This window comes from Copadichromis virginalis, linkage group LG20, assembly GCF_057382275.1.
Source record: "Copadichromis virginalis isolate Kocher_CV1m ecotype Utaka linkage group LG20, C_Virginalis_male_GT1.1, whole genome shotgun sequence".
In the NCBI taxonomy this organism is placed as follows: domain Eukaryota; kingdom Metazoa; phylum Chordata; class Actinopteri; order Cichliformes; family Cichlidae; genus Copadichromis; species Copadichromis virginalis.
This window is the reverse complement of record NC_140637.1, coordinates 4,597,426-4,609,313: the sequence shown is the minus strand read 5'-3', so window position 1 is coordinate 4,609,313 and position 11,888 is coordinate 4,597,426. Positions and strand designations below refer to the sequence as shown.

The following is an 11,888-nucleotide window of genomic DNA, read 5'->3' as shown; positions in this document are numbered from 1 at the left end:
AATGACATGACCTAGAGGACAGTGGATTTTAGAAATCAAATATGAGCTCAAACTTAAATTAAAAAGGGAGTTCAGCTGACAGCCAAAAGCTGCTCTCTTGACACTGTGGGACTGCTGGGAAGCGCTCTGGGCGTTTTCAGCAGTAGTTTCACCCCCCCCGCCCCCCTTTCACTTGCTGTTTCAATCTTGAGAGTAAACCTCTGTGAGGAGTCACTGTCTGCGCGACACAGCCAGGAGACGCAACGATGGAGCTTTTCTGCGTGTTTTTCTCCGCGCTTTTCGCCTATGTGGTCGGCGATGCCATCCCTCATCATGGAATCCACTGGACATACAAAGGTGGGCATTTTTCTTTCAGCGTGTCTGTAATTAGTTTTAATATAATTTACGGCACTATTTTTTTTTTTAAATCCCCTAGAACTGTGCTTTCACCGGAGTTGAGGAGTGGTGCGTAAAGCGTGCGTAAAGCCGTTTATTGTGCAACACAATGAATTAACAAATAGCATTGTAAAAAAATAAAGTGATTGAAATGAAAATTGGGTTATTACTGTTTATTCACAAAGATCAAATTCCTTTGACTGCTTGGTGTCCCGGGTGACTTATTGGACAAATACTTTTCGGTTAACAGCTGGTTCACTCTTGTAAAAACCATGAAGGGACCATTTGGTGTACAGCGCAGCTGCTGCTAAGATTCTGGGGATGAATGTTATTTGAAGACGCAACATTATTCTCTTGAACAAGCCCCCGGCGTGCCAGGGAACCAGTAACATGTGAGCTAGGTGGTTAATCCATTTCAAAGAAGGCTAATGTAAATCGACAGTTCAAACAGTGTCAGTCTGTTCGTGCATGTATCTCACTCTAGGAACCTTTTGGCATTTAAGCGGATAATCAGCTGTCTGTTTTTCCATACAGAGGGCGCTTTGGATCAAATGCACTGGGCAACCCAGTACCCTGCGTGCGGCGGTAAGAAGCAGTCCCCGATTGACATCCAGCGGCGCAACGTTAGGCACAACCCTGACTTGTTACAATTGGAATTCAGCGGATATGACGCGCAGAAAGGGACTTTTCTCATGTCCAACAACGGGCACTCCGGTAAGAAAAGTCGGCAAAAATAATAATAGTAGCCTACAAAAAACCAAAAATTACCAAGTTTACTAAGTTCACTATTAACTTGCACAGAGACCACCAAACCACAGTTTTTTCTGCAATAGTTCCGGAACTATAAAGCCAATATTTACGTTGATGTTGAGGTAGAATTTGCATTTTTAGAAATCCTCTCTTTTATCTATATTTTCCGAGACTGCAATAGTTTTTGGAAAAGTCATCACTGCATCACATCGCATCAACAGCACTGATAACACTGACCAGCCTGCTGCTGAAATAAATGTAGGCTAAGGCTTTCCGGAAATCAGACATACAGCGGCAGCTATGTAAAGTATTCATGATTTGTGATGATATATTGGTGTCACCATCAGTTCAAATCGACCTACCTCCCAGTATGAAGATCACTGAGGGACTCCCGGGAAAGTACACAGCCGTCCAGATGCACCTGCACTGGGGTGGCTGGGACCTGGAGGCCAGCGGAGCAGAGCACACCATAGACGGGATCCGCTACATGGCAGAGGTAGGCTTACAAAACACAAAGGCTGGCCACTGCAGTAAAGCCAGGTTTTAATGTCCTCCTCATGCTCAACCAACAATTGAGATATATTATAAATGTAGGTGCAGAAGTTTAAAGTGATGTTGGGTTTCATCAGAATGGAAACCAGAATGACCTGCATCTAGTAATCAGCACTCGTTTGTGAAACCATTTCTGAGCTGCGCACAAGCAGCTTCATGTTGAACAGTTTTAAGACTTTCTTTCATTTCATCAAACAGCTGAACAATCGATTTGTTCTTAGATTAAAACTGAATTTAAAGTTAGTAAAGTTAGCATTTCTATCTCCTGATGTTTCCATCCAAATCGCAGGTCACTTAGCATATTTGGCACTTAACCTCTCCTGACTCTTAACCTTCTCTTCCAGCTGCATGTGGTCCATTACAACTCTGACAAGTACAAGAGCTTTACTGAGGCCAGAGATAAGCCAGACGGGCTTGCTGTCCTCGCCTTTTTCTATGAAGTACGTGAGCCACAAATACCCCTTCCTCTCTTCTCTCTCTAACCACTAGGCTCGTACACAACTGCACAGAGTACAAGTGTTCTGTTAGACAGAAGACCACAACTGACACTGTGAGAAGTTTAGAAAGTGAAAAATAACATACTTTGCAGTGAAAAAACATAAATTTGGCAAACAGTCTGACAGTCTTTGAAGTCTGCGATACTTTGTTCTGCTCATCCTGCCGGGTTATAGGCTTTATTGAGTCTTCAGCTACACGGCAGCACAGTGAATGAGCGCTTGTTTCCACCGGGCTGCTCTGGATCTCAGACAGCCTGTAACCTTCAGCTATGAGACGCTTCCTTTCCTTTCCTTTGAGAGGTCATCGCCACAGCAACACCACAGCTGGCATCCACTGTGGTAGCAGCAGTTTGGAGTCAAATAATTTAGATGCATCCAAGTGAGAGTTTAAATGCAACTGGGACTTTATTTTCACTTCTACAGCACTTTACTCATAAGTTAATATCTGACATCTATCAAAGAAGGAACATGAAACAGTCAGAATGACTAAAAATTATAACTTATCTATAAAAACATGACCAAAACTGCCAGATGTGTGCAACAGTCACAAGTGACTCATCAAATGTCGGTTGTTGTATTTTTTTTTTTTTAAAGAAATCAACTTTTTTTTGGTTTCTAGCTCTTTATAAAACAAGTTAATAAATCTGTATTTTTGGTTGTATTAATGCCTTTTAAGCATGTTAAATACAATTTTATGATGAATGTTAAAGCAACACAAAGGTTCTAAAAAACTGTAATAATCCTCTAAAGCCTGCATTTGTGGGGTCAAGTCAGAATTATTTCTTTTCAATGAAAATTTAATCATAAACTTTAACACAGCTTTGTTTTATTTTCTTTCCAGGATGGCCATTTTGAGAACACCTACTATAGTGATTTTATTGCAAACTTGAAGAAAATCAAGTATGCTGGTGAGTTACTCAATAAAACAAACAAACAAAAGAAAAACCCCACATTGCTCTACTTGGGGTCAGAATCCAAATGTGACCTCTAGCTGAGCCATAACTCACTGGTTTAGTTTAACGTGGTGTTTGTGTAACCCTCACAGGTCAGTCCATGAACATATCCAACCTTGATGTCCGCTCAATGCTCCCCGAGAACCTGAACCACTTCTTCAGATACCAGGGCTCCCTCACCACTCCGCCCTGCTACGAGAGCATCCTCTGGACTGTGTTTGATACGCCCATTACTCTTTCACACAACCAGGTAAGGCCGCCCAGAGAGCCCTCTGCTCCAAAACTATTTTTTTCAAGAACTGATGTTTTTTTAAAATAAAGTCATAAGCCTAAGTCCTAAGTGGAAAACTGTTGAAGGGAATTGGTTTCTTTTAAATCTATTTTGCTGCTGTGCCACAAACTTATCTGCTCTTCTGCGGCGTTCAGATCAGGAAACTGGAGAGCACACTGATGGACATGGACAACAAGACCCTCTGGAATGATTACCGCATTTCTCAGCCTCTCAATGGGCGTATTGTGGAGTCTTCTTTCTTGCCGCGCCTCGGGAAAGGAAGTGTGTAGCTTATCGTTACCACACGATTGCACAATGATGTTATTATTTTTATCCTTAGAACTGGTGTTGGGTGGAAGGAGATGTGCAAGCTTGAGTCTATTTCTCAGTGCTTCCTTTGACTGTTTGTTTTTTCAGCATTTTGTCGGCAAGATGAAATGGAATCCAGGCTCCACAAGATCGAGGGTCTGATAACATCCATTGGAAAGAACATTCATTCAGGTGCTTGCTCATCTTAAAAACTGCCAAACATAGCTATATGTAAGAGATGGCTGTATTTACTCTGCAGTGTTTGCTACTTTCTCATTTCTTCCCTTTAGGTGGATTTCACAGCTCAAGGCCTACCAGACATGGTGGGTGGTTTTAAAATTTGATATTGATCTGCAGTTAAAGTAAGATGGCGCTTCTCCAGCCTGATTCTTGTTTTCTGTCCTCAGAAACTGTCTCTTTGTTTCCTTTGGTGCTCAACTTTCGGGAGAAAGATTCTGGCAGTTATGCTTTGGCCAGCCTCAGCCACCCCATGGACCTGGACGCCTTCACCGTCTGCATGCACGTCCTGCCTCAGGTCGAAGGAGTCCACACCGTCATCTCCTACTCCAGCAACGGCAATGACAACGAGCTGATGATCTCCCTCGAAGAGGGCAGGGATGCGAGAGAAGTCGGCCTCTGGATTGGCAACGAGTTTGTCAACTTGCCGCACAACTTCAAGCCCAAGGACTGGGTGAACTACTGCATTACCTGGTCGTCGCACACCGGCGGTGCGGAGCTCTGGATTAACGGCATGGTGGGGGAGCAGCGGTACCTCAGAAGGGATTATACAATCAGATCTGGCGGTGTGTTCCTTCTGGGCAAAGACCAGGATGGCTTACTGGGAATCTTCAATGCTGATGGCTTTGTGGGGAAGATGACTGATGTCAACGTGTGGGACTATGTGCTGACCACAGCAGATATCCGAGACCAAATGCAATGCATGAATAACAGCATGGTGGTGGGAAATGTCTTCAGCTGGGGAAACACCAAACTGAGCATGTACGGAGGGGTGCAGCTGGACAGTCAGTACAGATGTTCCTGATGCTTCTGTTTGTATGAGCTTCAACATGCTGCAACAAGGCAGAATATCATCTGTTGATGTTGGGGATTTGATTGAATTGTTGGTGAAGGGTTCATGGTATGTTTTACAAAGGACAAAATGCTTTTCAAGGCGCCTACAGGCCAATATTAAAAAGACGTCACAGCTTGAGCCATGTACTGCATTCATATGTCATCAATAAAAGCTTACAAGAGACCTGCTGTCTGCTCACTGACTAATTCACACGTCCTTAACGCTGCATCTAGTGCACTCACTGACTCACAGCAAACCTTAGCCTGCATGAAAATCTACCAACATCTGCAGGCGCAAATACAAAGAAAAGGCACACAGAGGCATCTAAAATGAAAACACTGTCAAGTCTTCTACCACACACACACTCCCTCGCTCCACACCCGCAGCGAATACTTCCTCTTCTATCAATGTTCTCCTTCTTTCTTCAGAAGGGCGTGGCCTTCTGTGCATCCTGTGGGCTCTCTTTGAGGCCTTTTGGCGGCAGATCGCCGTCACCCAGATTTAACTCCACTTTGTTCCTCTTTGCAAACATCTGGAAGACCTCCAGGAAGGTCTTCTTCTTTGTTTCGGGCACCACCAGCCAGATGTAGATCAGGGTGACCAGACAGATGACGGCAAAAATGATGAAGCTGTAGGGGCCCAGGCCTCGCTGGGGAGAGAAGGAGAGGAAATGTGATTTCTGGGTCCTCGACATGAAATGTAAATATGTCAGGAAGACAAACAGAGCAAACAAGGTGAGGTCAAAAGTGAAACACTGCTCTTTATAGATGTTTCTCAAGCATCTTCTTCCCTTGATTACACTTTCAGGTTTAAACATGTAAGAGGAAGTAAACATGAGATGAAGCTTATGTTTATATCTAAGATCACGTCATTCAGTGAAAACTCCTACACATAATGTCTCCTCATTTAAGATTTTACAATATGTTTTCTGGTGTTATAATATTCAAGCTCCGACATTATGTTTCAGGCGTTGTAAATGCAGTAAAAAATGTTTCTGGCACTCTCTGCATGTTTGCATTCCTCATGTATCTTCCTCCTCCTCATTCCCTATGTTGTGCCTCTTCTTGTCCTCCTCTTATTTTGTTTTCTCTGTCTGTGTTTGTGTACGAGGAGTAGGTGAGCCACTCCCTTTCTAGTTTTTCCCACTTCACTCGACGACCGAAACCAACACTGTTCTCTTGTGCTTAGATCCACCAGTTTACTGTGAGTCAAACAACAAGCTAGTTTTGCACACAGAAACCGTTCCTGACTAGTTCAGCAGCCAGCAACACTAAACCATCCACCCAAGAAAAATCACTCCTTTTTTGAGCATGCACAATAAATGTTCTAAATGTCACCTAAGGTGAAGTGTGCATCAGGTAGGTGAGTGATAGGTCCAAACTGCATTCTCTAGCATGACAGCAATCAATAATAAACAGGAGGAACCAACTGGTTTTTTTGTTTTGTTCTCAGTTTGATACCTGAATCAAACCTCGGCCTCCATCTCATCCTATCCCCAGCATCCTCCTGTGTCACACAACTTTCTGCATGTCCTCCTTCACTACATCCATAGATCTCCTCTGTGTTCTTTCTCTTTTCCTCCTACCTGCCAGCTCGCCAGCTTGCTTGCAAATCTATGCAAACTGAAAAGAAAATATCAAAGTAATCCAATTATAAGTGACACAAAGGATCACAATATATCGAGGACATAAACTGCCTTGCTGGTTATGCTTGATAAAACATCTGGAACTAATTCCACTGAAGTCTGAACCTGTAAAAATTGAGTGACTAACCTTGAGGAAGGGAAAGATTAAACCAACGACGAAGTTGGAGAGCCAGTGGACGGAGCCGGCCACCATGAACGCCGCAGGCCTGGCTGTTTGCCGGAACATCTCAGTGGCCACCACATAAGGAATGGGACCTGCAGAACAAAAATGCAATTAACCACAACCAAAACACTCGAGACAGACATCATCAGTCTTCACAGTCAGAGAGGATGCTCATGTCTCAAACAAACTGAGTGCTGATGTACAAACTTTGATTATATGCCTGGTTACATCTAAACAACACTTCAGCTAATGGAGCGCCCTGCTGTAATCAGTATGTGTGTAAATACCAACAGGTCTACTCAGACAGACTCACTCGGCCCTATGGCATGTCCGATGACGTAGACGATGACAGAGGCGATGCTGACATAGGGCATCCATGTCACAGTCTCCTGCAAACACAGACAAGCAGCTCTCAGTAACTATTCCTTCTGATGTTTGTAAGCAGGAGCAACATTAACGGCTCCACATGGAGGCCTTGAGGATCAAACGCAGATGATTAATGTGCCTACTCTCCATTGTGTCTCTAAATTGTGCCTTTACTGCTGCTGAAAATGACGCCTGTCTGAAAACATTGGCTCCAGGTGAGGTTGCAGGTTTGAAGGAGGGCAGCACTGCGTTTGCGGTTCTCTCTAATAGTCAGTGTTTAGTGTCAGGTGTCATGGCTCCTGCAAACAAAGGGGCCAAAATATCACAAAAGAACAAAACTGGTTGACTTTGATTCAGTAATCAAAGTCAAATTATTTAATTATTTACTATATTATTTTTAGTTACTATATTTATTATTATATTTATTAGTTGCTGCTTACTCAATCTACAAGTGCGCAGGATGATGAAGAGGGACGCATTCTGGGAAAGTGGTTGGAGACCTGAAGAAGCATTGTCAAGGCATGAAAACTGCACACTCTACTACATGTTGCGAGGTCTAAGTGACAAGTTGAATTCCACCAACGACAACACCAAGAAAGCAGATGGTACCTTTGTGCGCTCCAAACACCTTCATTGTTGGAAAGAACATGGCCTCTACAACCATGACCCAGGCCCAACTACAGTGCCTCCCGAAATCGACCCCCACCATTTCCCATTGTCGGACACCGAACCAACAATCGAAGAAGTCAAGCATATGAATGGGAAAACACCCAGGCTAGACCACGTCGCTGCAGAGGCAATCAAAACAGGAGGGGATATCCTCATTTCTCAACTGCATGGACTAATTCGACTGATCTGGAGAACAGAGGAGAAGGTAAAGGCCACAGCCGTGAGTGCAAGAACTACCGTGAAATTAGCCTCTGTTCCACCACTGGTAAGATCACAATGAAAATCATCCGGTTGCGCCTGCAAAAACATTGTGAGCAGTAAAGCAAAGAAGAGCAAGCCTGTTTTCGACCTGGGAGGGATTGCTGCAATCAGATTTTCATTCTTCGCCAACTGATCAACTAAAGAGTTCAATGTAGACAGAGGACAGGGATTGTGTTCATCAACTGCAAATCGAAGATGATCTTAAACAACAATATCTATCCATCGAGCAAGCAAAGGTCAAGGCCATAGATCGCAAGGCCTTGAAATACATCGTTGACCAAGCTGGAACCCCTACGGCACCCACAGCCTTGTATTGGCTTCATAGACCTCCTTTGCCAACTGCTAGGTAGGGACAAAAGAAAAAGAAAAAAAAACGAATCATTGTTGTCTGACCTCCAATCCACCTGCATCCAGTTTCCTGCCATTTATCATGTGCCAGATGTTTGGTTCAGCTTTCTTTTTTGTTTTTTTAAATCACCAGAAGCCCTTCCTGTCACAGTCCCAAAGGCATTTGGGTCTCCTCACGGCACTGAACTGGGATGATTTGATCTCTAAACCACTACACTATGGAGACAAAGCTGTTTTTAATCTCTCATTTTCAGAAAACACATTCAGCAAAATTGGACAAATGAATAGCAGTTTCATGATCAGGTGCAGTCTTTACTCTTGTTCAAATTAAACTGATAACATATGTGCTTAATTTTTTAATTTAAACAGGACAAACTATAAAGTGTACAGGGCTATACTGTACACTTGATCTGTGCTCAGATCCGAAGTGATCAGACAACACTTCACAGTAAAAATGGATAAAAACCCAAAGCATACCACAAAAGGGACCCAATAGTTTCACAAAGAAGAAGAAGAAATCCTTTGATGGCCTGATCTCAACTTTGCAGTTACAGTAGATGAAGAACGATGTATAAAACATAGCCTTGAACAGATATTGGATAAGTTTTTGTTAAACCACTTAAGTAAAAGCTGAAAGTTTTTATTTCATTTATATGTCATTTACAAATGTGTAAGAGGAAAAATACAAAAACCTGTTTGTAGAGGCCTTTTCAACAATGCAGGTTCAAACTGGGACCCAAGACCAACACTGAGGTGATGTTTTTGTGATGCTTTTGTAGTGAAGTAGATTTTGGGTAGGTTGGTTTCTTACGTGATGTCCACCAATGCAGCGCTAACATCCACACCCTTCCCAGCCAATAATTAGAGGACGTTATAAGAAAGAGCTGGGCTTCACTAACAGAGAGCCATTTGGCATTCTTTCCCTGTCCAAGGTGGCCAAGAGCGTTAGGCGGCTAAGCACTGCAGAGCGGTTTTATTTCTTCAGAAAAGCTGCTCATTTTAGTATTGCCCTTTAAAAAGTGGATCGTGCCACACTGTTGTAGGCTTGTTGTTGTTTTATGGACTGGCCTTGACTGGCTCCTGGTTTTATGGTCTTTTTTACTCTGAATTGTTTGTATTTTGATCATGCTTTTATAAAGAATTGTATCTTAGGGTGTATTTGTTCTTGTTTTGTTTACATCTCTTTTACTGACTTGTTTGATCTTTTATGTTTTTTTGGGGTTTTTTTGCCTTAATGGCGGTACGGCCGCTTGTTGTGGGGCTAGGCACGTGAGGTGGAATCCCCCTGATACATGAGAGTGTACACACTGGGAAATAGGTAGATTGGACCCTTTAGATTGCAGTGAGAGTGACAGTGAGGTTTGCAGTGAAACTACACGTGTGAGTAATTGATGGCACCCTTGGTCACTCCTCTCTGTAGGTTGCCTCCTCAAGTTGCCGGTCTCCACTATTTTGTTCAGTTATTTTACCAAAATGCTATTTTACTAGAGTAGCACCGTAGCAGTGAGCCTTGTCTTTTTAATCATTGTTTGTTAATAAAGTGTTTAATTATCGGTCTTGCATTGTCAGCCCTGCTACCTTAAGAAGTTCTCTTATTTTACAGGTCTATGCTTTTACTAGTTTTTCCTAATAAATATTGATTGTAAAAATGTTCTGCCTCACCTCTGCTTGCTAATAACGAGCTTCTGTAACTAGTATGGCATTTGCATTGGCTATAGAAATCTCTCCTGGGGTGTAACTCCCTCCCCAGGTGGCGTTGTCAACACCCTTTAGTCATCTTTACTGGTTATCCTCCTTTGCGCCACCACATTCTGATAAAAGTCCATCCATTTTGACTTAAATGGATGAAAGATGAGTGGGGGGAAAAGCCATAATCATGGTCTCAACAGCAGCAGTGCCTCTATTTTTTTTTTATTGCAGTTAAAACCATGAGTAACACCTTCATAATGTGCTCTTCATTGATTAATTATTCAATAGAGCTGGAACCCAATGGGGACAAAGTGCAGGTGAGGGAACAAAATTAAAATGAAACAGATAAAGATGAAGTCTTTAAAGGCCTGTCTATAGCTGCAATTAAATCAACCTCATGCGGCATTACTCTCTGATCCTGAGAGGTCTTACAAATCTCCTCTGATTCTTTCCAGGTTGGGGAACTAATAACTGAACCACTAGAGGGCAGCAGAGTGACAGGTTGCAGGCATTAGTAGCGCTGACAGGTCTGTACCATACCTGCAAGTTGAGTGCGACAGTGAGCAGCACACAGGCTCCGCAGCAGATCCCAAAACCACAGAGGAGGAGGCTTCCACGATGAACACCTGGGATGACAAAACCCCCGTTCACAGTGGTTATCTCCATCTCACATGATCAAACAGCAGACAGACAAACAGCTCCTCCCCTCAGCTTTGCTGGGTACCTACAGCAGTTACACTCATAAAGACATTCACTGCTCCCGTTCCCACTGTGACATACTGGATGTCACTCTCCCTGACTCCTGCAGAGCCGTATATGCTGTCGGCATAGTAGTAGATCTGAGAGAAAAGAGAGAAATGCATTATGGTTATAACACAACAGCCTGTGAATAAGCAAGAACATAGATGTTGGCACCCTCATATCTCTCTGACCTTTTACGGACGATACCTATCAACACTATTACTGAGACTAACCACCTGATCCTGTCACGGCGAATAGAGTGAACCGTGTGGGGAAAGATAAATGAGGATCCACACGCAGGCACTCGCTGAAGGTGTGAAGGTGGTTTATTGTAGAACAAAGGTGGGAATGGCAACACGGAACAAAACTGATCTATACTGAGACAAACTAAACTATTGAGCAATACTGGAAGAGCATGTTGGAGAAGGACGCAACACATAAAAGTGGCTAGTGGATCTAAGAGCAGACCACAGCAACCTGGCTCAAGAAGCTGACTCCACTCTATGAGTGTCTGGCAGTGCAAGTGAGCCAGCTGCTAGTCAGTGAGAGACACCCAGAATGGCTAAACGAAGGCCGGACAGTCCTGATCCTCAAGGACCTCCAGAAGGGACCAGTCCCATCCAACTACTAGCAATAACCTCCCTTAGTACCACATGGAAGCTCCTGTCAGGCATCATAGCGGCCAAGATAAACAGGCACAAGGCTCATTAAGTGAGCAGGGTACAGAAAGGGATTGGCAGGAATAACAGAGGAGCATAAATCCACCCACTGGTAGACAGAGCAGTCGCCTGCAAGGCCAGACTGACCAACCTGTGCACTGCCTGGATTGATTACAAGAACTGGATGGTCCATATGACTGCATCCCCCACACCTGAGATCCTAAAAGCTTCACCAGGAACTCAATGGGGATGTGGCATAAAATACTAGAGGCCAACTTCAAGTCAATAGCACAAGTCACCACAAGCTTCTCCAGCTTCTCATGTTCCTTCTTCCTGATGTTGCTGTCATTCGGTATCGTTACATCTGTCACCACAGCCATCTTCTTCTGTTTGTCTACCATCACTATGTCTGGTTGGTTAGCCACCACTATTTTGTTCATCTGTGTCTGGACGTCCCACAGGATCTTAGCTCGGCCATTCTCCTCCACCCTAGGGGGCGTATCCCATTTTGAGCTTTTGACTTCCAGGCCATACTTGGCACAGATGTTTCTGTATACTATGCCAGCCA

At 43.6% G+C, this 11,888-nt stretch overlaps 2 protein-coding genes across 2 annotated transcripts; one reads left to right on the top strand and one right to left on the bottom strand.

Moving 5' to 3' along the window:
- The first annotated feature begins 200 nt into the window (after positions 1 to 200).
- On the top strand, positions 201 to 4,960 carry ca6 (carbonic anhydrase VI). Its single transcript, XM_085443492.1, has 10 exons — positions 201 to 336; positions 910 to 1,089; positions 1,473 to 1,621; positions 2,022 to 2,117; positions 3,016 to 3,082; positions 3,220 to 3,377; positions 3,554 to 3,680; positions 3,816 to 3,899; positions 3,998 to 4,030; positions 4,115 to 4,960. The coding sequence occupies exons 1-10, from the start codon at positions 246 to 248 to the stop codon at positions 4,747 to 4,749; spliced, it is 1,620 nt and encodes a 539-aa protein (XP_085299618.1). The 5' UTR covers positions 201 to 245; the 3' UTR covers positions 4,750 to 4,960.
- On the bottom strand, positions 3,020 to 11,721 carry LOC146684100 (solute carrier family 2, facilitated glucose transporter member 5-like). The gene is made up of 6 exons (XM_085444605.1): positions 11,683 to 11,721; positions 10,645 to 10,759; positions 10,461 to 10,546; positions 6,901 to 6,976; positions 6,552 to 6,679; positions 3,020 to 5,428 (listed from the first exon to the last, which is right to left on the bottom strand). Exons 1-6 carry the CDS (start codon positions 11,719 to 11,721, stop codon positions 5,204 to 5,206), a joined length of 669 nt encoding a protein of 222 aa, XP_085300731.1. The 3' UTR covers positions 3,020 to 5,203.
- Between the last annotated feature and the right edge of the window lie 167 nt (positions 11,722 to 11,888).